This window comes from Oryctolagus cuniculus, chromosome 1, assembly GCF_964237555.1.
Source record: "Oryctolagus cuniculus chromosome 1, mOryCun1.1, whole genome shotgun sequence".
NCBI classification, from domain to species: Eukaryota; Metazoa; Chordata; class Mammalia; order Lagomorpha; family Leporidae; genus Oryctolagus; species Oryctolagus cuniculus.
In genome coordinates this window covers 19,061,304-19,085,622 of record NC_091432.1, presented here as the reverse complement: position 1 = coordinate 19,085,622, position 24,319 = coordinate 19,061,304, and the positions used below count along the sequence as shown (strand labels likewise).

The 24,319-nt window shown below is 47.4% G+C and overlaps 1 protein-coding gene across 2 annotated transcripts in view; it reads right to left on the bottom strand.

The window, feature by feature from the left end:
* Positions 1-5,740: 5,740 nt before the first annotated feature.
* LRP4 (LDL receptor related protein 4) overlaps positions 5,741-24,319 on the bottom strand; it is a 54,805-nt gene continuing 36,226 nt past the window's right edge. For both annotated transcript variants that reach the window (XM_070071003.1, XM_070070997.1), the window contains exons 27-38: positions 24,017-24,242; positions 23,365-23,668; positions 22,216-22,434; positions 21,906-22,040; positions 20,693-20,801; positions 18,444-18,588; positions 18,102-18,215; positions 17,524-17,659; positions 13,999-14,066; positions 13,067-13,154; positions 10,589-10,730; positions 5,741-8,272 (exon numbers count right to left, since the gene is read on the bottom strand). In XM_070071003.1, coding sequence (XP_069927104.1) covers positions 7,940-8,272; positions 10,589-10,730; positions 13,067-13,154; positions 13,999-14,066; positions 17,524-17,659; positions 18,102-18,215; positions 18,444-18,588; positions 20,693-20,801; positions 21,906-22,040; positions 22,216-22,434; positions 23,365-23,668; positions 24,017-24,242 — 2,019 coding nt within the window. In that variant the 3' untranslated portion in view covers positions 5,741-7,939. The remainder of the gene's footprint in view (positions 8,273-10,588; positions 10,731-13,066; positions 13,155-13,998; positions 14,067-17,523; positions 17,660-18,101; positions 18,216-18,443; positions 18,589-20,692; positions 20,802-21,905; positions 22,041-22,215; positions 22,435-23,364; positions 23,669-24,016; positions 24,243-24,319) is intronic.

The following is a 24,319-nucleotide window of genomic DNA, read 5'->3' as shown; positions in this document are numbered from 1 at the left end:
TCCACCTGCGGCGCCGGCATCCCATATGGGTACCAGGTTCTAGTGCCGGTTGCTCCTCTTCCAGTCCAGCTCTCTGCTGTGGCCCGGGAGGGCAGCAGAGGATGGCCCAAGTGGTTGGGCCCCTGCACCCACATGGGAGACCAGGAAGAAGCACCTGGCTCCTCGCTTCGGATCGGCGTAGCTCCGGCCGTAGCGGCCATTTGGGGGAAGACCTTTCTCTCTGTCTCTCTCTCTCACTGTCTAACTCTGTCAAATAAATAAAAATAAAAAAAGAAAGTACATTGTGTGTAAGGGATTGAACGTGTGCCTTTGATTTTAGGACAGGGTTCATTTTGGGAAATAGAACACAAGATTAACAGAGAAGGTTAGGAGCAATTCTTAGAAAGTCTCTCTCTCTCTCTTTTTTTTTTTAAATATTGATTTATTTATTTGAAAAACAGAGTTACAGAGTGAGAGAGTCAGAGACAGAGAAGTCTTCCATCTGCTGGTTCACTCCCCAGATGGCCACTATGGCCAGGGCTGAACTGAGCCAGACTGAAGTCAGGAGTCTGGGGCTTCTTCCGGGTCTCCCATATAGGTTCAGGGGCCCAAGTACCATCTTCTGCTGCTTTCCCAGGTGCATTAGCAGGGAGCTGGATCAGAAGTGGGGCAGCCAGGACTTGAATGGGAGCCCATATGGGATACCAGCACTGTGGGTAGGGGCTTAACCCACTTGAGGCCACAGCCCCAGCCCCTCTTGGAGTCTTGAATACCAGGGCAAGGAATTGGTAATCTATAAGTAGATAATGGGGAGCTATCAAATATTTCTGAGCCAGAGAGTGAGAAAATCAGAATTGCACTTTAGGAAAATCAATAAGCTTGGTTGTTGAACATGGGTTAGATTGGGAGACCAGTTTGGGGTCTGATATGAAGGAACTGCAATGGAAAGGATGAGAAGAGATTCCAGAAAGAGAGATGGATCCAAGAGAGACAGAAAGATTTGGCAACCAACTATGTTACATGTGGCAGCAAGGGTGGGTCCCCTTCAGGGAGATGAAGCAAAGATTTGAGACTAGGGACTCAGAGAGCAGTGATTGCCCAAATGGAAATACAAAGTCGGGTGAAGCTTGCCTTAAGGGGAAGGTGAGCTTATTTTTGGACATGTTTACTCTAGGTACCAATGAAACACTCAAGTGGAATCATCTAAGTAGGCCTTGATACTAAAGGATGGAGGCTGGGAAAATAGATTTAGACTCCAGTGATGTAGGTATGGAAGTCAGTGCCCTAGAATGGCTGAGTCCACAGAGGCTCCCTTTCTGGGCAGGGGCTGAAGTGATAGGCGATGGGGACAGGTATGAAGGGAAAGGACAGGCATCAGTCAAAGCAAAATACTCACAGTAACCTTTGAGAAATGGGTGGGGGGTGTACAGCAATAGTCTTCTGTTATCTGTCAATGACAGCTTAAAATTACTGGAAATAGGCCGGCGCCGTGGCTCAATAGGCTAATCCTCCACCTTGCGGCGCCGGCACACCGGGTTCTAGTCCCGGTCGGGGCGCCGGATTCTGTTCCGGTTGCCCCTCTTCCAGGCCAGCTCTCTGCTATGGCCAGGGAGTGCAGTGGAGGATGGCCCAGGTGCTTGGGCCCTGCACCCCATGGGAGACCAGGAAAAGCACCTGGATCCTGGCTCCTGCCATCGGATCAGCGCGGTGCGCCGGCTGCAGCGGCGGCCATTGGAGGGTGAACCAACGGCAAAGGAAGACCTTTCTCTCTCTGTCTCTCTCTCTTACTGTCCACTCTGCCTGTCAAAAAAAAAAAAAAAATTACTGGAAATAAAGTAATGAAGATTATATTTAAGGAAAAGGTGATAGTAACCTGGAATTCGCTCAATAAAGGATCTGTACAGGGGAATGGTGGTTAAAATGGCTGTGTCCTATATCAGAGTACTTGGGTTCAATATTTCGCTTGGGCTCCTGACTCCATCTTCTTGCTACTTCAGTCCTAGGGAGCAACAGGGATGGCTCAGGTAACTGGGTTCCTGTCACTCATGGAGGAGACAGAGTTCTTGGTTCCCAGCTGCAGCCTGGTCTAGCCCAAGCCGTTGCTGGCATTTGGGGAGTGAACCAGCTGATGGGAGCTCTCTCTCAAATAAATAATACTTTCAAAATAAAAAAAGGAATGCGTGCAGTGTGGGACCTGGAATAGTTTCAGAACAAGATGGCAAAGCCCCTTTTTGTCTTTAATGATTTAAGTACAGTCCTACTAGAAGGTGGCTATTAGATATCAATTTCCAGCCATTCAACAAATATTTATTAAGCACCGAGCATGTGGAGCAACTGTTTGGAGCACAAAGTAGTCCCCTCCCCTCAAAAGTTCTCTCTCTTCATGGAGCTCACATTATAGTGAGGAAACACAGAAAATCCACATATAAATAAACTCTAAAGCATGCTATTGAGTAATGTGCATAGTGAGAAAAGAGAAAAAGAATAAAACAGGGTAAAAGGGAAGTAGAGTTGTAGGTTGGAAAAGGGAAGTAGAGTTGGAAAAATGATAATTTTTAAAAGGGTGGCCAGAGCAGGTTTCATTTAGATTACATTTGAGCCAAGACTTGAGGAAAGCAAAAAAGTTAGCTAGGAATATATTTAGGGGAAGAGAGGGCCAGGCTGAGAGAACAGCTACACAAAGCCCCAGTGTCAGGAACATGCCCGACAGGTTTGAGGAACAGGGAGGCCAGTGTACCTGGAGCAGAGGAGTAGGCAGAGTGGGACAGTAAGAGATGAAATCTGACAGATAATGAAGGACAGAAGGGCAGATCCTAAGGGACCAATTAGAAACCTGAAACAGTACCTCGCCCATGGTGGGTGCTCAATAAATGTTTGTCATCTTCTGCAACCCAAGACTATCATCGAATAGCACTTTACCTGTGCATTTATTAGCTTTATGTGTGCCTTGCTTATTGCAAGGGCCTCTCAAGGGTTCTTCTCCATAAGGAGTATATTCACAGGACAGTGCTACCCCGTGGACATCAGATATCGAGGTGAACACTGTTTTCTTGCAACCAGAAGCAGGGAACAAATGTCAGACATTGTGGCTGCTAACTGTGCTAGGCATTTGTGAGAAGCCTGCTAATATTGGGACAGTACTCCTTCTACTGTAATCACAAGCTGCATTCTGCCTACCAAGGGCCATGGATCCATATTTCCAGCCTAAGATGAGCAGCTTCAATGATTAAGTCCTTGTAACTTTCAGTCCAGGTGCCCCTGCATTATTACCTGGAGAAAGCAGTGGTGCCATTAATACAAATCTCAAATAGTTATAGATTATAATGCCTTACTTAGCCCCCAAGATTACAAGGCCTATCCTAGCTTGCATTCGGTTGCATTTAATAGGTTCTGGTTGAACAAAGGAATAAGTAACCTTTTTCTTTTCTCATTGCCCATTTTTCCACTTGGCATAGCCCCCAAATGCAGGCTGTCCAAGGACGTTGACCACAGAAGCATCAGCCCCACCACGGAGGAAGGTGAATGGGAGAGATAGGGACCCCATTAACTGGCTATCAACATGCTTTTAAGAGCTGAAGAGAAAACCACAGGGAAGGGCAGGATATGTACAAGTTCCTTACTCTGTTTCTCGTAAAATGACATAAGCCAACTGTGCAGCCTGGGACTAACTTAGCCCTTGGGTTTAAACTCAGACCCTTAATTAGGCTGTCGGATCTGTTTTTTTGTTTTGTTTTTCAATAGAGTAGCTTGCTTGCCCACGTGCTCTCTCTCTAATGCTTATTTATTTTCAACTACTTGAAAAGCAGAGAGAAAATGTCTTCCATCTGCTGGTTCATTCTCCAAAATACCCACAACAGCCAAGGCTGGGCCAGGCAGAAGCCAGGAGACTGGAGTTCCATCCAGGTTTCCCAAATGTGTGGCAGGAGCCCAAGCACTTGTGCCAACACCCACTGTCTCCCAGGACACATTAGCAGGAAGCTGGGGCGGACACAGAGTGGCTGGGACTTGAACCATGGATGCAGGTGTCCAAGCAGAGGCCTAACCTGCTGTACCCCTTGATCTGTCTTAACGTCATGTCAAGGAGTCCAAATTTGTGAGTTGGATACTTGACAGGAAATATCTGTTTCCTGTGCTGAGCTCTGCTGGCTTCTGCCAGCTGGTTAATGTGAAAATGATCTGGAGAAAAAATAAATGGGTGAATGAGGGAATGTTTCAAAACAAAGACTGCCTAAAACACTCCAAACACACATATCCTATCAAGTGGATCAGTTGAGTCATCTTTACATATGAAGAAAAGACATAGGCCATTTCTTAAGTCATAAAAGGACTCAATCACATTTTTCATTATGCTCATCAATCAGGGCACCAAAGCTTGCTGGCTACCCTTGAATGTCAGCGCATTACACTTGGAGCTTTAAGCACCTTCCACTCGTGTAGATGTTTCCTCGACGTTGCTAGGCATCATTGCCTTTGTGTTCTTCATGTTTCAGTTTGGTGAAAGCTTCAATTCCTGTTTTTCTGGGGGTGCCAAAGGTCTTTTCTTCTTAGGTTCCAATTTCTTTGTACAATTGAAGGGCAGTGGCTATTTTGAATGCCATTAGTTTGACGGTATGTCTTGTTTGTTAGAATTTGACCCATTTTCTGCCTACTTATGAGTTTCAGGTTTTATATCCAGAGAGCCAGAAAGGGAAATTTCAACCCCTCGTTCATCCCCAAGATGACTTTTTTTCTTGGGTGGGGGTATGCATTTCCCCAAAAGAGAATAGTGGGCATGACAGGGACGGTTGTCCTCGAGCTGTTCCATTGCTTTTGTCCTAGCACACCGACCCCCTCACCACAGTTGGGCAAATTATACACTGCGGTTGATACTCACATAGTTTATCACTTAAACACAAGATGCTTCAGGTTTTTGGCTTTTGTGTGTGTGGAGGGATAGTAGTGATGTTACCAGACTCCCAGAGCTGTGTCTTTCCTGTTTAGGCATGGGCAGATGGGTGGTGTCCATAGGAGGAGATGAATGAATGGGAACAGACAGTGATGGTTTACAAAAATCAACTATTGAGACTTGGCATCAACTTCTATATCACGTATTGAAACTAGCATGATTCCCTGTTTTCCTTGAGGAATAGCATGTCTATAGCACTGGAGAAGGGATCCCCCTGCCCCCAACTCCCATTCCAGTCTTGAGATGTAGTGGATGAGCTATGAGAGGACAGCTTTTTAAAATAAATGCAATCTTAGTGATCATTTGATCTACTCTCAGAGTAACTATGAAAGCTGACAAAGACCAAACAGAGCTGGTGACAGATTTGGGAGTGGAATCAGCCCTCCTTGTCACCATCTTTCAGCACATTGCTGCAAAGCAAACTCAATTTCTGTGACACGAAAGTCCTCAAAGACTGGAAGATACATGGTATAAGTGCCATGGCATTGCCATCCGGGCTCCAAAGGAGATGACACTTCCCCCAGTGAGGGTACACTGGACCTCAAGCAGACATTGCCAACCAGAGTCGGTATTCAAGATGAAACCCGTCAACCCTCCTCCAGAGGATATGAGGGTTTTCCAAGTCAATGAACTCTGGTCTCGAGTTGTCCTCTCAGGATGAGCTGAAACTTCCACAGGAACCTCACAGCCTTCATGGCTCTTCAGAGTCCCCACACCCTTGGGGACTCAGAGGTGATAGCTGCAAGCAGGTTTTACACAGCATGGGTCTGCCATTCAGCAGGTGCAGGATTAGTTATGACTCCAAGCCAGGCGAGGTGATTAAGAAAAGCTAAATTTATATTAAATTATCATAAAGTCCTAAAATACTGAACATAGTGGTTAAATAACTCCAGAAAGTCCAATCTCTCCAGTGAGTAACGTTAAAACCATTACACATGAGCGCAGGAGAATCACTTCCATTAGTTTAGGATAGAGAGATTTTGCTTTTTACAGAGTAAATCAGTGCTCAAATAGATATTTCCTCAAATATGTCCTTTCTACATTCTGAACAGCCCAAGTGCAATAAGATCTTTCCCCCTCTCTCATTAAGAAAATGTCACTTTTCTACTTTCTCCTCCGTCCCAATGGCAAATCTGAGGACTCAAAGTGCTCCTTCTTTTACTGCCTCATCAAGTGTGAAATGTCCCCTTTCCCCTTGGAAGTGGCACCTTACCTTTCTCACTTTGTGCGCTGGAGAAATCTTCTTGGCCTAGCCTAGCTCTAAGGGTAGGCCCCAAGCTGGAGCCTTCTACTGAGCAGGGCTCAGGGCTTGGCATCTCTCTCGCCATTTTAGAACTGACTGGCAAACATCGGCTCTTGTCCCTTTTCACTCACATGGTTGGAGTTGATTTCTCAATACCAATAACCACAGGAGATCTTTCAACTTAAGAAACTTCCTTTAGAAGCCCTCCCCTCCATTCTCAGCCCCTGTCACTCTCCTGCTAATTAAAATTAAATCCTGGAGAGAATTAATTCCTGGAAAGAATTCCTGCCCTGGGCTGGAAAAGGTGGTTTCTTCCATGTTTCTTTTTAACCTTTCAACTCCTCGCCTACCCCTTTGCATCTTCATTTAGCCCTTCTCACCACGAGACTTTGGATATTGCTGGTGCCACAAGGCTAGGTCAAAAAAAGCCAACTAACCCCCCCACACCCCCTTTCCCAATATTAGAGAAAAAAAAAAAAAAAGCTAGGGAGAACTTTTAGGGCAGAAAAAAAAATCTCAATTTCCCTGACACATGCCTTGGTGTGAATGGACACGAGCCAGGTAATTGCATCTCAGCGTGGGAAGTCGGTCACTTTGCTGAGAAGACAGCTGGAATAGGAGCTTCAGCCCAGAGCCACAGGCTGGCTGTCCACTGACTTAGATCCCTGAGCACTCAATAAGGAACAAAGGAGGTTCAACCTCATGGATACCTCTCTTTACACCCGGGTGTCCCAAGTCTTTAATTGCTCTTCCTGATCATTGATGAAAACCTCTGGTCCTTTTCTGAAAGATCGTTTTGGGGGCTCTTCTGTCAGAACCCCAGAGAATGGGGGAGAGAGTGGCAGAATATTAAAGCTCACGGGGGATGCTGTATGGCTGAGGCAGAGCTTTGCTTAGACATTTAAGACTCAGACCCCAAAGGCCAACATTCGCCCAAGCCACCGCCTCACAGCCTGCTTACTTAGAGGGAAAGACTCAGGAAGGTCCTGGCCAGTGGTGCCTCCAGGAGGGAATTCCTATCAGCCTGTAGCTGTGTATTAGGGGCCCCAGACCTCTGAGGATAGACAACAGCTCCAAGTATTCTCCAACAGTTTCTGCCACACTCACATCTCACCAGTATCTACAGCTGATGAAACACTGACTCCTAGGACAAGAATAGCATCCACTGCCAGCAATGGACAGGACACTGAGGCCCAACTGCCCCCAAAAGCTTTTCCCTGTCACCAATATACTTGAGGCTGTGGGTTTCCCAGATGCCCAGACCGGCTGGGTTGACTCTTCCTTCTTCTCTCAGCCTCTACCTTTCACCCTCCTCTTTACCCATGACCCCGTCCCAGCCCCTGGTGGGCGAGTTCTCCTGGAGAAGCTGTCATGCCAGCTGCGATGGGGGAGGGTGCAGTCTTGCGCCGTCATCTACATCAGTGCTGTGGGGCAGGCAGTGAGGGCACCAAGGGTAGGGGAGGTGGAGCTCTACACTGATGAGGAATCATTACTGAGCCGTTTCAGGGGGCCCAGGACCGAGTACAGCAGTGAGGTTCATGGTAAAATCCAGGTCTATCTCTTGACATGTGCCATCATTTCTTGTGCCCAGGTAGTTATGGACTCAGGTGCCAAACAGCTCCCAGGGAAGACTTGGGAGCAATTATGGGGTGGGAGGAGGAGGAGGAGGAGGATGAGCACATAGGAAGGGGGCCTGCTGTACAAATGAGCACAAGGACCATTAAGTTCATAAAGGAGAAGGAACAGGCAGGCAGGGGAGAGAGCATGGGCATTTAGACCTGGCTCTCTGAGGAGAGCTTGCGTTCATGTTTCCAGCCCGTGTCTGGCAGAGAGCCCCGTCTTTCTGGAGTGGCTGCAGTGTGGACACTGCTACACTCAGACTGCTCCTCCTGCAGCAGCTGCTCTGTTTCCGTGTCATCCAGAGAGCCAGAGCTGGCCTGGATGGACACCGTGTCTGTCTTCATGCACACGTGATCCCGGAGAAGGCCCCCCCGGGAGCTGCGCAGCTGCTTGAGGTCATCCCACTCAGCATCGTCCCCCGACAGGAGACAGATTCCCTCTACGATCTTGATCTTCTCCTTGGTGTAGTTATGGTCAGGCCCTCCCTAGGGTGAGAGTGGGGAGACATGGTCAGTCGGTCGGCTTTCTACAAAGGATCTCATGGTGAACTAAAAAAGGAAGTAGGTGAGGTAAGCATGGGTGTGAAGAGTACAAAGATCCCACAAACAGATGGGGAAACTTGGACAGAATAAATCTCAAATAGGAGGCCTAGCATAAAAGGAGAGGAGCAGCTATGGTGAATACTTTGATTATCATACAGGAAGGGGAGAAAACCATGGCTTCCAGTCCTGCATCAGCTACATATTGGCTATGTCATCTTGGGTTAATTACTTAATGTCTTTAAAACTCAGTCTGCGTATCTGCAGTGTGGGGAGAATCACAGTTTCCACACTTCCCAATCAACTGTGGTCAGGGTTTAACAAGGTGATACGTGGAATGCAATTGTTAGGATACCTGGCATAAAACGCACCAAAATTTGTTAGCTATTGTTACATTGTTATTGTGGCTTATTAATGGGACTTCAAGCTGACATAAATAACCAAAAGCAAATGACGAAAGTAATTAAATGCGCATCTGTTCAGGATTTTAAACTACTATTTGTGCTAGTTCTTAACTATTTTTTCTTTCTAATTCTGTTAAGGTGAGAACTTGGGAACTAAGAAGGGCTCTAGAAACATCTTCTTATTTGGGTTCTAAATGTCAATCTAGTGGGGTTCCATAACCCATAACCTTTTGGGGGAGGTCCTTCTGGCTCTGCTCTCTCGAGCCCTGAGACCGTTCCCAAACAACCTGGGATTGTTCCAAGCACAGCCTTGAGTTTTGCACAGGCCTCCCCTTTATGGGTTCCTCAATGGCAGCTAACATGCTGCCACTCTCAGAGGAAAGCGCATCCTAGCTTGGAATCTGTCCCTGGGCCAGCATTCCTGCCAAGAGCCCTGCAACTGCTGTTCTCTGTTATTAATTCCAATTCAACATTAAGCAGGATACCGTGCTTGGGGCTCTGATGATTACAAAATATAAAACATGATCCCTGCGCTCGGAAAGCAACATCTCCCTTGATCGTGCAGAGAGACGGAGCACACAAGCACACACAGAGATGCCCATTCGTCAAGCACACCCTCCAGGCTGAGATTAGGGTCAGGTAAGATGCAGGCCATGCAGTCTTTATCAGGGCCACGCTGGGTAAGTCAGGAGGAGGTGGGGGATGCAGCACTAGCAATCTGGGGGACACCACTCCGTCTACAAACACACAGCAACAGGTACCTGAAATCAAGAGGAAATCAGAAGAGAAAGGGTGAAAGACTATCAGGGGGGTGCAAGAGCTGCTGAGGAAGAAGCAGACAACAGGAGAGAGCGGTCACCCAGTTTTCCCTTCTCATCTATGGCCCTCATCGTGGTTCTTTTCTGGGGTCGCAGACACTCCAGGATCCCAGAATCTGCCAAGTCTTTCTCTTGAAGACACTGAGGTGGGGGTCTACCATTCCTAGAACTCCCAGCTATCCCTGCAGCTTCTGTTGGACTGTAGTGGAAGCTTTTTTAACAAGGGAATTCATGGATCCAGAGAGGACATCCTTAATTATGTAAAGTGTAATCATTATGCAGGAGAGCCCTGCAGTTCTGCAGCCAGGTTCTGACTGAACTCACAGGGCACAGAAACATACTGACTCTAGGGTCTTCAGAAGGAATAACTCACGATGAAAGATTTCAAGGTTTTTTAAAAAAAATACAAGGGTTCTATCAGACTAGGAAAATCTGAAACCTAAGGCTACTGATGGCTTATAGGAAATGAGACTATTTTTCATGCCTAAATACTCAGCAAATAATTTTCTACTGAAGTGACAAAGGAGTTCACACAAAAAAATACATAAACCTTCATAATTCTAGAGAATTCTCTTACATCTGTGCTAAGAGGAAGGACAGCAAAAATCTAGCCATTCCCAGAAATAAGTGCCACCAGCTTGGGTGAGAGGCTAGTAAAGGGGTGCCCGGAAGTTCTTGGATTTTGTGAGTGCTGTTTAGGAAAACCCCCTTGTTTCAAAGGGGCACAGCCTCACAGCCAGGGAAGGACAATTCCAGGAGGGAAAGAATCCATGAGCCTGGAAAAGTATCTCCTGGCAAGGAGACGCACACTCCCTGCTTTCAGATCTAACTCTTCTGCTGCTGATTTCTCACCTCACTCTACTAGGGCCCCTCAAAGACTCTAGATCTCTCCACATTCCGTTCTTCTGCTCACTCTAACTTCCAAAACGGCAGATGAGACTACTCCGTAGCCTCTACTGATCTCCCTAGGCAACCAAAGCATAATCCCTCCTTCTTCCCCCCACCAAAAGATAAACCCCCAAAAACATTTAAAATTTTACCTCTTTCTTATAGCACAGTTGATTGTACATGGCCGGCTTCGGGACCGCTTCAATTTTCACTTCTTGAGTAGAAGTTCGGTATGAGGGGTTGCTGTAGGTCAGGTTCCCCATTCCAGGATCAGTGAACTTGGATTTTTTGTGTCTTTAGAGGAAAAGTGATGAGAAATTAGTTTCAGTCTTTAAAGGGATAACACCTGTCCCAATGATCCTTGCTTCCTGGTACTCACATCTGTCTAAATCCCCTCCCCTTGAGTGTGGGCTGCACCTGATGATTCGCTTCTAATGAAAAGAGTACACAAAGACAGTGGCACTAGATTGACAAGGAAACTGGATTCTGCCTTTGCTTGCTCTTCCTTACCCCCCCTTAAATATTTATGGTTTTTTTTTTTTTTCATTTTATTCAAAAGGCAGTGAGAGAGAGACTGAGAGTTAGATTTTTCATCCTTTGGTTCACTCCCCAAATGCCCACAATAGCTAGGGCTAGACCAGGTTGAAACCAGGAGCCCATACCCAACCTAGGTCTCCCATATGAGCAGCAGAAACCCAGGTACTTGAGCCATCCCCCGAGGCCTCTCAAGAAGCTGGATTGGAATCAGGGCTGGGGCTTGAACCAAGCACTCTGAATGGGATGTGGGTATCCCAAGTGGTGTCTTTTTTTTTTTTATTTTTATTTTTTTATTTTTATTTTTATTTTTTTTTTTTATTTTTTTGATAGGCAGAGTGGACAGTGAGAGAGAGAGACAGAGAGAGAAAGGTCTTCCTTTGCCGTTGGTTCACCCTCCAATGGCCGCCGCTGCAGCCGGCGCACCGCGCTGATCCGATGGCAGGAGCCAGGATCCAGGTGCTTTTCCTGGTCTCCCATGGGGTGCAGGGCCCAAGCACCTGGGCCATCCTCCACTGCACTCCCTGGCCATAGCAGAGAGCTGGCCTGGAAGAGGGGCAACCGGGACAGAATCCGGTGCCCCGACCGGGACTAGAACCCGGTGTGCCGGCGCCGCAAGGTGGAGGATTAGCCTATTGAGCCACGGCGCCGGCTTCCAAGTGGTGTCTTGACCACTACACCAAATGTTTCCCTTTTGCTCTTGCTCTGGGGCAAGCAAGCTGCCATGGTGTAAGGCGAGGAATCAGTGAGGGAGGCCTCGATACCACAGTCTAAATCCTGCCAACATTAGGTGAGTGTGCTAAGAAAGGACTCCTTCTCCAGTCAAGTCTTGATAGGAGAGCACACCCGAGCCTGTGAGAGACCTTAAGGGAGAAGGACTCAGCTATGCTGCATCCAAATTTGTGACCCACAAAAACTGAAATAATAAGTGACTGTCATTTAAGTTGCTAAGTGTTAGGGTAATTTGTGATGACAGCTGATACACTAAGTTTTAGGGACAAGACAGATCTGTTTCAACCCCACCTCTGTTACTTGGAATGTTTGTAGACATAATCTAAACTCTCTGAGCCCCAGCTCCTCACCTGTTAAGTGAGGAATAATAATGCCTATGTTACAAGTTGTAGTGACGTGGATATCCATTTAGTGGTACCTGTTACTATTATTATTATTTTATTAATTATGAGCAGCAGCAAAAATTCAGGCAGTTTTTCTATAAGCTGTGTTAAAGCATTTAGGGAAAACTATAAAGAAAGAAGGACTAAAAAGAAGATTTTAAGTTGAAAAGAACACATCTCTTTGCCAGAATGGTTGATATTAAGCAATGATACAACAACCAGTATTGCAGTAAGTGGCTATGCTTGTGTAAAAGGAAAATCGTTTCCAGTGTCAATGGTTGGAGATAGTGTGGGGCAGTGGAAAAAGCCAGGATGCTAGAGGAGGTCCCAGCTGTGTCTCTCACTGTGTGCCCTTGGGTAACATCCTCTGCACCCTTGGTATCCCAGTCTATAAAGAAAACCCTAAGGGTTGCTTAGGCTGTGACTGCAGAAGAAGAGAAGCACTTGAGTTTTCATTATCCTTTTGCTGCTCTGACCAGGGACCTAATCTTGAAACAAGGCTGGTCAGGGGCCGGTGCTGTGGTGCAACGGGTAAAGCCACTGCCTGCAGTGCCAGCACCCCATATGGGCACTGGTTTGAGTCTTGGCTGCTCCACTTCCAATCCAGCTCTCTGCTATGGCCTCAGAAAGCAATAGAAGATGGCCCAAGTGTTTGGGCTCCTGCACCTGCATGGGAGACCTGGAAGAAGCTCCTGGCTCCTCATTTCAGATCTGCTCAGCTCCAGCTTGTTGCAGCCATTTGGAGAGTGAACCAGCAGATGGAGGATCTCTCTCTCTCTCTCTCTCTCTCTCTCTGCATCTGCCTCTCTGTAACCCTGTCTTTCAAATAAATAAATCTTAAAAAAAAAAAAAAAAAAAAGAAGGAAAGAAAGAAACAAGGCTGGTAGAGGTCAATTCCTTGAGCCATGGAGCTTCAGGAGATCCCACGTGTGCTACTGAGGACCAACGAGCATGTGGCCTCTGCAGCAAGGCTGACGTTACCTGTACAGCATCAAAGCTGCGATCACCACCAAAATCAGCAGAATGCTGAGCAGTCCACCGATGGCGTAGCTGATATGAAGTCCTTCCCCTAGGAGGAACAGACAGAGGCTAGGCAGGGACCACGAGTAACCTCCTGGCTGGTCTGGTTTGTGAAGGGCAGGAAGAGGAGGGGTTCCTTTGGTGGATGGTGAGTCCCACACCATCGAGGCTGGCTAGGGACCTCCTATTCAGAGGAGAGGCCACAGGAAGTGGGGCAAGGAGGCTGAGAAGAAGCCCATCACTCTGCCAGTATCTCCAGCGCCGCGTTCACCACTTACTAGCCACGAGATTTAAGAAGAGATGCTTCACTTCTAAGCCTCCATTTTCTCATTAGTTACATGTAAAGACTAAATCATTCATAAGGCTGACAGAAGTCCCCATTATCTGCAGTTTCAGTTACCCATGGCCAACCTTGGCCTGAAAATATTACTATAGTGCAGTGAGGAATTAATTTATTTTGAGAGAGACCACATAACTTTTGATGTAGCTTATTGCTATAGTTGTTCCATTTTGTTATTAGTAATTGCTGTTGACATCTTACTCTGCCTAATTTATAAATTAAATTTATGTGTGCATAGCAAAAAATAGTATATAAGTATAGGGTTCAGTACAATCCATAGTTTCAGGTATCCCCTGGGGGGCTAGGAGTGGATAAGGGGAGGCACTGCTATACTTAAATACACACATCCATGGCGTCTACCATTGCTTATCAAATGCCAGGCATATGGAAAGCCCACCATAAGTGGCGAAGGCTATTATGATTATTTCTATGCATTTAATCTAAGAAAAGAGGTCATCCGTCCCAACACACGCTCATGCAGGTCATAAAACATACCAGTGGAGACTTAGATTCCTTACATCTTCCTTTCCACAGACAGACACTCGGGGCTTACCTGGAACAGCAGGTATGGCCTCATTGGAATGCGCACAGAGGCCCAGCTGGGCATCCCTTTCAGAGCATCTGCGGAGCATAAAGAACTGAATGTAAGGCCACCTGTATCCAGGAATGCTCTCGCCCTCCCCCAGGAGAGGAGGAAAGGCCTGGGGAGGACAAGGAGAAAAGTCTGTAAGTGGGGCTTTAAGATGGGGCCTATCAGGAGCATGGAGATGGTAAGAACAGGAAATAGAGAAATCATTGTGAATCTCTGTTTTCAAGCTTCTATCCCACATTTAAATGTGTTTTCAATGTGAATCTTTAAAAATGAGGGGCAGGCATTGTAGTGCAGTAGGTTAAGCCACTGCTTGGGATGCCTGTATCCCCTTTCAGACTGCTGGTTTAATTTAGCTGCTCTGCTTCCCACTTAGCTTCCTGCTAATGCACCCCAGGAGACAAATGAAGCCTCAACTGCTTAGGCCCCAGCCACCCACATGAGAGACCCAGATGGAGTTCTAGGATTCTGAACTTTGTCTGGCCCAGTCCTGGTCTTGTAGACATTTGGGGGAGTGAACCAACAGATTGAAGATCTCTCTCTCTCTGTCTCTGTCTCTGTCTCTCTGTTGTTCTGCCTTTCAAGTAGATGAAAAATAAACATTTTAAAAATAATAAGGTCTTTAGCCAAAATGAGAAGCAGGTTTGGGAGTGAGCTGGAAGTATACAGAAAGAACGCTAAATATATCAAAAATAGGCTTTCTTAAAATACCAGGCTGAGTCAGATGAAGCCACTAGTCACAAGGTCTAAATAACACAAGGTCAAAAATAAATAAATAAATAAAAACTCTTTTTCTTCCCTTTATTCTTTCACAAGGGAATATGTAAGGCATCCAGAGGCATTTCTCAAATGACTAACATGAAATGCTCAGAAGGTAACTTCTTTGTGGCACATTATGAGTAAGCAATTAAAGACATCTCCTAAAAGGCCGGAGGAAAGCTACTTGAAAGAGTATTTGAGGGACTGGTGCTGTGGCATAGCGGGTAGGGCTGCCGGCAGTGCCAGAATCCCATGTGGGCACCCGTTCAAGTCCTGGCTGCTTCACTTCCGATCCAGCTCTCTGCTATGGCCTGGGAAAGCAGTAGAAGATGGGCCAAGTCCTTGGGCCCCTTCACCCATGTGGGAGACCTGGAAGAAGCTCCTGGCTCCTGGCTTTGGATTGCCTCAGCTCCAGCCGTTGCAGCCAGTTGGGGAGTAAACCAGCGGATGGAAGACCTCTCTCTCTGCCTCTGCCTCTCTATAACTCTACCTTTCAACTAAATAAATAAATCTTAAAAAATCAGTACCTGACACCAAGATGCCCTGCACTGTCTAACAGAACTCTGACAGTAAGAAAAGTGCCAAGGATGAGCCAAAAGCTGTCTAAATAAGCCTTAAGAAAATCGGAGACTAGTCATGATTGGCAGTACTTAAACATTAGTGAGAAAGGTACATGTGTATACCTGGCTCTTTGCTTCTCTTTACAGACTGTACAGAAAGACAGAATGGGGCATGCAGCCCATGAATCTGATCCTCTGCAAATCTGATAGCTTAAGGAGCATGGAATCTAGAGCTCTTCCTTAGGATTATTGCTTCTGCTTTCAGAATCGAAATGAAGTACACCTTGCAGGCTACAGCTAATATTAAAAAATAGACTACTGCAGTGGAAAAAGCCTCTAATTAGAAAAGTATCTGAGAAGGCAGCCATAAAAATATGCAATAATTAGAGGTAAGTATATGAGTGACCATTTCTACCTTATTCCTATCTCTATTTCCAGGTTTGTTTGTTTTCTTTAAGATTCATTTATTTATTTGAAAGGCAGAGTTACAGAGAAAGAGAGAGTGAGAGACACCTTCCATCTACTCATTCACTCCCCAGTGGCTGCAATGGATGGGGCTGGGCCAGACCAGGCCTGGAACGTCACCTGGCTCTCTCTCATGGGTATCAGGGGCCCAAGCACTTGACCATTCTGTGCTGTTTTCCCACTCATATTAGCAGGGAACTGGATTGGAAGTGGAGCAGCTGCGACTTGAACTGGTGTTCATATGGGATGCCAGCACTGCTGGCTGTGGCTTAACCCACTGGACCAACATTGGTCTTTTTCTTTTCTTTTTTTTTTTTTTTTTAAGATTTATTCATTTATTTGAAAAGCATATTCTCTGAAATAAGAATGTGATTTAATGATTACTAGCATCTCAGAATTGATATTGGGCATGTTTTCAGTTTACCTCTTAAACCAGGATGCATTTTAAAATTAACAGTGTGTTTAATTTAATGAAATATAATATTTTATACTTGATTTGAGAATTGTTTGTAGTTATGCTCACTTATATAATAATGGTATATGTGTGTACCTGTGTGAGTTTGGGTCATCATAAGCTAAAGTCTCATACCTCACCCCTTACAGAAAGCTTTTTTTGTTGTTTAAAAAGAAGATTTATTCATCTATTTGAAAGGAAGAGTCACAGAGAGGCAGAAGCAAAGGCAGAGAGAGAGAGAGAAGTCTTCCATCCGCTGGCCCACTCCCCAAATGGCTGCAATGGCCGGAGCTGTGCTGATCCAAAACCAGGAGCCAGGAGCCAGGAGCCTCCTCTGAGTCTCCCACATGGGTGTGGGGGCCCAAGGACTTGGGCCATCTTCTACTGCTTTCCCAGGCCACAGCAGAGAGCTGGATCAGAAGTAGCTGGGACCTGAACCAGCACCCACATGATATGCTGGCACGATAGGCAGTGGTTTTACCCTCTAAGCCACAGCGCTGGCCCCCAGAAACCTTTGTTTTTCAAGTCATAAAGCTACAATCCAGTGACTACTATAAGACAAGACTATAGACTTGTCTATATAAGACTGTATAACACAAACTGTGACACAAGGGGCCGGTGCTGTGGTGTAGAGGGTAAAGCTGCTGCCTGTAGTGCTGGCATCCTATATGGGTGCATGTTTGAGTCCCAGATGCTCTACTTCCAATCCAGCTCTCTGCTATGGCCTGGGATAGCAGTAGAAGATGGCCCAAGTCCTTGGGCCCCCACACCCACATGGGAGACCCAGAGGAGGCTCCTGGCTCCTGGCTTCAGATTGGTGCAGCTCTGGTCGTTGCGGCCAACTGGGGAGTGAACCAGCGGATGGAAGACCTCTCTCTCTGTGTAACTCTGACTTTCAAATAAATAAATAAAACTTAAAAAAAAAAAAAAAAAAAAAAAAAAAAAAAAACCTGTGACAGAAGAATGAGTGTCACAGAGAGAGGGGAAGAATGCCATGGAAGAGACTCTCCCTGGGTGATTTCTCTTTAAAGCTGTTCTTAAAGCTTCTTGCCTTTAGAGCTAAAAATAGAATCCCTTGTGATAATCTACAAATTTCAGTGTCACCTCCCTCCCTAAATAGCAGGTACTAGTGGCTAATGATGTCATCTCCCTCCCATCTGCCAGGATTATCAAGCTGTGACCATGGTCTTCTCCTGGTGGGGACGGTGATGTGAATCAAAAGGCACTTAACCCTGTACTGACCCTACCTACCTTCCTTCAGCCTCCTCCAGAGATGTGCGGGTCCGGGCAGTAGAAGAATGCAAGATGGAAGGCGTTGTGTTGGGTAGCACAGGGCTCTTTTCACTGAAGCTGGTGGCTCTAGGGGCTGGTGGCACCAGGCCAGGTACTGGAGAGAAAAGATGATTGGAGTGGGTCACTGGATCCCAAAACCTCTACATATGACCCCAGCATAGCAGCTTGAGAACTGGGCAAAACAATCTGTGGCTGCCCCAATTCCAAGTACCCTCATTACAGGCTCTTTTTAGTATGGCACATAAAAAGGATTTGGATTTAATAGTAACAGCTCTAGATGGGCTAGCTGGCCCACAGTGGTCAGGAAGACAGAGTTATGCGCAGGCCACTGATGATTCCCACAGCAGGGTTCTGAGAGCCAGGAGACTTGAATTCTGTCCCAGAAGTCAGAAAACCAAAACATTCCTCCCAGTCGCTCTGCCATAAAACCTCTGAAGCAGAACGTCACCCCTGAGGGCAAAATTGAGGCTACAGATCCCCACCCACCTAGCCTTCCAAGGGCTCTACTGTCCGAGGGGTCATTCAGTCCAACTCACCAAGGGAGCAGGGCCGCCCATCAGGCTCATCAGGACAGGCACACACGAAGTCTGAGGCTCTGGCAAAGCAGAGGTGGGTGCAGCCACCATTGTTCACCCCACAGGCATTGGTCCCTGGAAGAAAAGCAGATGAATGTCTGATCTGAGACAGAATCTGGTCCCCAGTGTAATACTTCTCAAAAAAAAGAGGAAGTCTAGGGCTACCCCATTCCCAGGGACCAGGGGGCAGGGAGGTCTAACCACAAAGAGATGAAAAGGCCTAACAGCATCATGTGAACCAAATGGCTCTCCTTGTGCCCTAACTGTCTTGGTCACTAACAGTCTCTGTACCCAGAAGCTCACCAGTCTGCCGTTGAGGGGAGACCACGATGATATCCATGAGTCCTTCCACATTTGCCAACACTGTCTCCTTGCTGCGGCCTGAGTACTTGTCAACACGCTGGATTGACTTGGTCTGCCAGTCTGTCCAGTAGATCCATCTGTCCTGCTGCTCAGTAGAGGAACCCAAAAAAGAGTAAACACCCAGCAGTCAGACCCTGTACAGTGTCTGTGCCTCGGTGTGGGCTGTTCTCTGCTGAAATGCCCTCTTCTTTTTCTTATCCATCATATCAACTTCTCTGCACCCCCTGATAGGACCTTGTCCAGAAACTCTCCCCAGATCCAGAGAGTTCACCATTCTCTCCTGATGCTTTCTGTACCTTGTAGCCATTTTACAGGAGAGTTTTGACATTCTACAGTAACTTGTTTACATGTTTGTCTGTCTTGCCAGATTAGGTTCAAGAATGAGGGCCAGTGTTGTGGTATAGGAGGTAAAGCCACTGCCTGGGATGCCAACATCCCTTATGGGTGCTGGTTTGTGTCCCAACTGCTGTACTTCCCATCCAGCTCCCTGCTAATGGCCTGAGAAAAGCAGCGGAAGATGGCCCAAGTGTTTGGGGCCCTGCCACCCAAGTGGGAGACCCAGATGAAGCTCCAGGATCCAGCCTGGCCCAGGGCTGGCTGTTGTGGCCATCTGGGGAGTGAACAAGTAGATGGAAGATCTCGCTGTTGTTTCTTGCTTTTCCTGTAATTCTGACTTTCAAAACAAATAATCTTTTTAAAAAATAATAAACTCAAAGACAAGAATGTGTTTCATTCATCTCTGAATTTGTAGCATCTCACACTCAGTAGGTTGACTGAGTGGTTCCAAACCTAGCAAATCTGAGGTTCTTCCAGGTCCCTGACCTTTCGGGTCCTCTATTCTGGGGCTTGGCCCAAATCATCCACTTACTTCTTTGGACAGTTTCCTTCCAATACAATGATCATGAAATTCTCAACTGGGGTGGGGAGGGACAGTGAAAGGGTTTCCCTCCCATCCTAGGGTATGATATCAGCAGCTCTGGAGGAAACTTGCAGACTGACCACTGTTCAGTCCTAGCCTGCAGTTTCACAGTTGGAATATGAAAAAGAAGAAGCCTGTCATTGAGTAAAGCCAGATGATATCTTTTTTGGCTGGTTGGGTACAAGTGAATGATGCTTGTCAAAAAAGGACAAAGATTTTTAAATGATTAATCATCCCTGTTTTGGGGCCCCAGCTTAGTAGAAGTTAGTAGAAGTGCTTTTTCCTCCCCTCAAATTATTTTAACAATGTCAGAACTCCCCAAAATGACAGCTGGCTATAATGTAAATGGTTTCTAATAACATGCCTTTAGTGTTTAGCATGTGTCAGGTACTATACTGATGCTTGCTCAGGTTCAGTTTCTTCTTCCAAGTTACACAGTTTCTTTCGTAATATAGACAGGTACCTGGCTCACTGCAGTACTCAGAACTCTGGCTCTCAGCCACTGCACCTACTGGCATGAAATGAGCCCCTTGAGCTCTGATGCAGGAACCGTGCACAGCATTAAAATCAACTGGGGTGCTTAGAAAAATGAATATTCTGGGGGCTGGTGCAATGGCTTAGCGGGTAAAGCTGCCGCCTGCAGTGCCAGCATCCCATATGGGCGCTGGTTCAAGTCCCAGCTGCTTCACTTCTGATCCAGCTCTCTGCTGTGGCCTGGGAAAGCACGGAAGATGGCGTAAGTCCTTGGGCTCCTGCACCCATGTTGGAGACCCGGAAGAAGCTCCTGGCTCCTGGCTTCTGATTGGCGCAGCTCCAGCCACTGTGGCCATCTGGGGAGTGAACCAGCAGATGGAAGACCTCTCTGTCTCTCTGCCTCTTCTTCTCTCTCTGTGTAACTCTGACTTTCAAATAAATAAATAAATCTTAAAAAAGGGAGAGTATTAAAAACTTAAAAAAAATTAAAAAAAGAAAAATGCATGTTCTGGGCTTTGCCCTCATGAAGTACGTTCTCTATCACCAGGACCCAGGAACCCACACTTGAACAAGCTCCACTGCTGACTGTGTACACTGTTATTCCGTGTTGGAGCACAGAAGTGGTGGGTCAAGAATAGCAGGGAGCTTGGTGGCGAGGCTTTAGGGAACAGGAAAAAACCCTAGAACGAGCTTTTACAGCATACCTCTTCCCTGACAACAACTACAGCAGAGGTTGAGAGCCCCAAGGAAGCACCCACGTCAAGGAGGTTTAGTTACCTCTCTCCTGAGCCAGTACCTGTGTGAGGGCAAAGGGGTGGGACACATGGCTGACCAGGACCTGCCGCAGCTTCCCATTAAGGTCAGCGCTCTCAATCCGGTCCAGATGTGCATCTACCCAGTAGATCCTGTCAAGAAATGGAGAGAAGGGAAGCTGCTCAAAACACCGGCCAGGGAACCCAGCTCTTGCCCTTAAGGAGCAATGTGTCCCCTCCTGAGCTTAACCGGCAGGTGCTCTGAGCAGTCAAGATGCACCTGTGATGAGAGGGCATTCTAAGCCCCAAAGCTCAGTTATGATCCTAAGCAAGGAAGCCAGGGTTGTTGTGGGAGGGGCAGAAAAGGACCCACCACCCAGTCTCATCTTCAACTTGATCACTCTCTGACTCCCACCCAAGAATTTCAGCCCCGATTTTTCCAAGTGGCCTTAAGAAGTGACCTCAGTCTACACGGACCTCACTGAGGTTGACAAAAGAGCACATTCTGCCACCATGCCATGTGACTTTGATTCCTTTATTTTCTTCTGTGGGCAGAAAGGGGAACAGACTGCTTCCACACCCCTTTTGCCCTCTTCTCCAATCCTCTAATTTTTTTTAGTCTAAGACTAGGAGCTGCAAATTCCAGTGTCTGAAGGGATAAGCCAAGTAACAAACATAAGCATCAGCTCTGAGTGGATGGGAGGGAGTGGAGCATGGTCCAGCCAGGAGACGTGTTCTGCAAAATGTCCTCCCATTAAAAACAGGGACACATGTAAGCCAAGCAGACAAAACCCAGGGAAGGGGGCATGCGCATGTGGCCTGGCAGTTAAACTGACAGGATCCCTGTGTCCCCCACAGAAATGCCTGGGTCTGATATGCAGCTCCTGTTCTTGCTTCCTACTAATCTGAGGCTCCAGGAATTACATTCCTGACACTGACACGGGAGACCTGGATTGCATTCCTGGCTCCTGGCTTTGGTCTGGCCCAACCCTAGCCATTGCAGGCATTTGGGGGGGGAGTGAACCAGTGTCTGGGGAAGCTCTCTCTCTCTTAAATTTAAATAAAATAAAAGCCCATCTAGTGTGGAAGGCTGGATTCCACAGCCACTGCTCTGACACGCTGCCTTCTCTTTCTCACTGTTTTTGCTTCCCACCTATCAGGGAGCTTTCTATCTTTTCCTTTCCCCTACTTCAATCTCCAACAGCCTCCCTTCTGCCCACCCAGTGTCTAGGGGGCTGTCTGGGCCAAGATTCCTACCTGCGGGTATCATAGTCCAGGGTAAGGCCATTAGGCCAACCCAGGTCTGTGTTGATGAGGACCTTCCGCTCAGAGCCATCCAGGTGTGCCCGTTCAATCTTGGCAATGTGGCCCCAGTCTGTCCAGAAGAGGTACCTGGGACATAACAGGGCCACCATCACCAAGGCATGGAGAAATGGCACTCAGAGGTTGAGAGAAGACAGGGGCACAGCATATGACAATACCATTATCATGCAAGCACCCCTGCCAAGGGCTTTTCTTCCACTGACCCTTCTTGCCTGTATCTTTTTTCTGCTGGCCATCAACTTACCCCTTCCGGGGGAAGACGGCAATGGCCCGGGGCTCATCCAGGCTGTTGTTGATCAGCACTTTGCGGCAGGAACCATCCAGCCTTGAGGCCTCAATGGTATTTCGACCGGTGTCTGTCCAATACAAGTTCCTGGCCACCCAGTCCACTGCCAGCCCATCAGTGGTCTTCAGCCCACGCCCAATCACTGTCTCCATGTTGCTGCCATTCAGGTCTGCTCGCCTTGGGGAGAACCCAGGGTTGGATGAGTGACCAGGTTGTAATCAGGAATACACTGAAACTCTTGTCATCCATGTTCCCCTTCTGGACCTTACGCTCCAGAGAGAAAGAAACCAAGTATCTAATAGTAGCTTCTCCAGCACCCAGCACAATAAGTGCTCAGTTAAACTTCTGTAGAATGAACGAATGAATGAATGAATGAACGAACTGTTAGGAGTGTTTCCAGCTAACTGGAAATAGCAAGGGGTTTGAGCCCATGTCTTGCCAGAAGACAGGTTAATCATTTCTCATATATTCAAAGGAGACAAGGAGTGGTGATTATAAGAAAGGCAGATTTTCAAAACCTAGATGTGCATTTTTACAGCAGACTTAGAACAGAGAACTCAGCCTTAGGTTGGGGAGCATGTTATCGTCACCTGGGGGGCTTCTCCAGATGGCACATGCCCACCTGCTCCCAGCCTGTGACTCTAACACACCCCTCAGGGAGAGCCAGGAGGAATGTCCCCTATTCTTCCACCTGAGGATCTCTGCCATGGGAAACCATACTCACCTGTGGCAGGATATCAAAACAGCTTTGTAAACCACCATAAGCCTTGGCATTTGCCTAGGGCTCCTGTACTAGCTATAGCCTACTAACCTGTGAGTCCTAGGGGATTCTTGGAGCTCCCTCATGGCCCCATGGCAGGTGTGCAAGGCTCTAGGTCCTGGCCTGACTCTGTTTTACATACTAGCCTGGCATATAATTTTTAAACAAACAAAACAAAAACCTGGAACTCAGCTCTAAGTGGTAATAGCACAAAATGAACAAGTCAGAATTAGAATCCACTATCCAAATGACCAAATCAGTCTGTTTGAGGAACACAGAACGGACCCCTGCCCAGGAAGGAGGAGAAGTGCGTCTGTGTCCTCTGGAGGACTGAGCCCTACTCATACCTGATGACATCCAGGAACACATCTGTGTAATAGACCTTTCCATCCACACTGTCATAGTCCAGGGAGATGACATTGTTGAGCTCAGGGACAGGGACATGCACGTCTGTGTGGTCGCTGGTGTCCAGTGAGATACGCCGGATGGAGCCACGGCTGGAGAAGAGCAGGTAAGTCTCAGGAGAGGGGTCACAGGACTTCCCATCTCCCTTCAGCTGGATGCCAGTGGGGCAGGCGCAGGAGAAGCCCGAAGGCCGAGGCAAGCAGAGGTGGGAGCAGCCGCCGTTTCTCGAGCCGCACTTGTTAAAACCTGGTGATGGAAGACAGAAGCACAAGCTTTCGCACCCAGCGTGGAATTCTGTCGGAACGTCACAAAGGTCCTACTTTCTCATGCTGGCTCCTTGCTGTTCTAAGTGACAGAATTCAGTGTTGGGCAGCAGTGAGGCAGAGGGAGTGCCTCCAGGAGTCCTTTGAAGGTGATGGCATCGGGCAGTGTTATCCAAGCCACACTGGGGGAGTGCAGCCCGATCCTGGAAGGGGGCCTAGGTGGGTGGCTGTCTCTCTGACTGCAAAGGAGTTCTGTGCACTAGATATCTCTATGTGCAGACAGCCCCAGGAAGCCAGAGGCTCTGACTCATGGCCCCAGAGGTCTTCTCACCCAGTGGCTGTGCCCGGTCCACAGCCTGGATGTCCATGAGGCCTGGCAGGTTGGACCTCACCAGGATGACATTGCTGCCAGTGCCCTTGTCAGCACGATGGATGCTACGGGTCTGCCAGTCAGTCCAGTAGATGTAGGAGTCAAGCAGGGTCAGGCCATACGGGTGCTGCACTGGTGACACCAGTGTGTGCCGATTGGCACCATTTAGGTCAGCAGCCTCAATTCGCTACAGAGAAGGAGAGGAGGAGGCGGTAGCTGACTGAGAGCCCTCAATGGAGCTCCTGGTCAGCCTCTCCCATTTTC